At 48.8% G+C, this 1,671-nt stretch overlaps 1 protein-coding gene across 1 annotated transcript in view; it reads left to right on the forward strand.

The window, feature by feature from the left end:
• Nucleotides 1-199: 199 nt before the first annotated feature.
• FRAT2 (frequently rearranged in advanced T-cell lymphomas 2) overlaps nt 200-1,671 on the forward strand; it is an 8,305-nt gene continuing 6,833 nt past the window's right edge. The window contains exon 1 of the mRNA XM_011951242.1: nt 200-286. Within this exon, the coding sequence (XP_011806632.1) occupies nt 200-286 (87 nt within the window). The remainder of the gene's footprint in view (nt 287-1,671) is intronic.

Genomic DNA, 1,671 nt, shown 5'->3' on the forward strand with positions numbered 1-1,671 from the left:
GAGACTCCATCTCAAAAAAAAAAAAGTGTACTTGCATGTTGGGGTCTACAGATGGTTGGAGTCATCTGCCCTTTCTTCTCCCCAATAAACCACATTACCCAGGAAAGGACACTCAGAATTGCCTCAGTGAAGCAACCCACTGTGTGGGAGAAACCCACTGTGTTCTGTGAAAGAGAGGGCCTGTGAGGCCTGGAGAACGATGTGGCAGCTGTCTGGAACGGAGGCCAGTAGTAACTCAACTGGGCTGTGGCAGAAGAGGGAAGGCATTGGGCTGTGTCTGATCAGAGTCTGCAATTTTTCCATCAGTCCTAAACTGGTGTTTGCCTTCTCTGTTCACATCTTTGGGATTTGCCGCCTCTGTCAGTCCCCTAAGCCTGGCACCTCTAGGGGTAGAGTGTGCCTCTCCTAGGGGTAGAGTGCATTCCTCTTCAAATGCAAATCAGGTCTCTTTGCCCACCTGCACTCACAACCAGGCCCTGCACTGACCAGTGCAGCTCCCCCATCACTGCACCCTTAATATGCCCTCTTCTTTTCTCTCCCCCAGACATTACGTGCCAGCCATAATTTCATAAAGATAATGTCATGAACTTTTTCATGGTACTTAGATGTGCTGCTCTCTCCCCACCTCTCTTTTCCCTGATAACCTTTATCCCTCTGCATTAGTCAGGGTCATGCTAGATGCTGTAACAAACCTCAGAAGTTCAGCATTTAACACAATAGAGCTGTTTTCAAATTCTCAAAACATGGCCAGGTGCAGTGACTCACACCTTTAATCCCAGGGCTTTCAGAGGCTGAGGAGGAAGAATTGCACTTTGGGAGGCTGAGAAGGGAGTATGGCCGGACCCTAGGAGTTGGAGACCATCCTGGTCAACATAGTGAGACTTCATTTCTACAAGAAATAAAAGAAAATTAGCCAGGTGTGGTGGCACGCATTTGTAGTCCTAGCTACTTGGGAGGCTGAGGTGGAAGGACTGTTGAACCCAAGAGGTTGAGGCCGCTGTGAGTTGTGATTGTACCACTGCACTTCAGCCTGGGCAGCACAGTGAGATCCTGTCTGTAAAAATAAATAAATAGGCTGGGTGTGGTGGTTCATGCCCGTAATTCTAGCACTTTGGGGAGCTGAGGCGGGTGGACTGCTTGAGCCTGGAAGTTCAAGACCAGCCTGGACAACACGGCAAAACCCCATCTCTATAGAAAATCTACAAATTAGCTGGGTGTTGTGGTGTGTACCTGTAGTCCCAGCTTCTCAGGAAGCTGAGGTGGGAGGATCACTTGAGCTTGGGAGGCGGAGGTTGCAGTGAGCCAAGATCATGCCACTGGACTCCAGATGGGGACAGAGTGAGACCCTGTCTTAAAAATTATAATAATAAAATTATCAGAACAATCTATATAGCTATTGCAGATGGTGCGGTGCTAGTGGCATTGTGGAGTTGCTATCTCCCACACTAACATGAAGAAGGTTTGTTCTTCCTTTTTCTTGAGACAGGGTCTCTCACTCTGTCACCCAGGCTTGAGTACAGTGATATGATCATGGCTCAATAGATCCTCAACCTCTAGGGCTCAAGCAATCCTCCTGCCTCAGCCTCCCAAGTAGCTGAGACTACAAGCTTGCAGCCCAGTGCCCTGCTTTAAATTAGCGATTTCAAGGCTGGGCATGGCAGCATGCGCCTA

This window comes from Colobus angolensis, unplaced genomic scaffold, assembly GCF_000951035.1.
Source record: "Colobus angolensis palliatus isolate OR3802 unplaced genomic scaffold, Cang.pa_1.0 Scaffold316, whole genome shotgun sequence".
NCBI lineage: Eukaryota > Metazoa > Chordata > Mammalia > Primates > Cercopithecidae > Colobus > Colobus angolensis.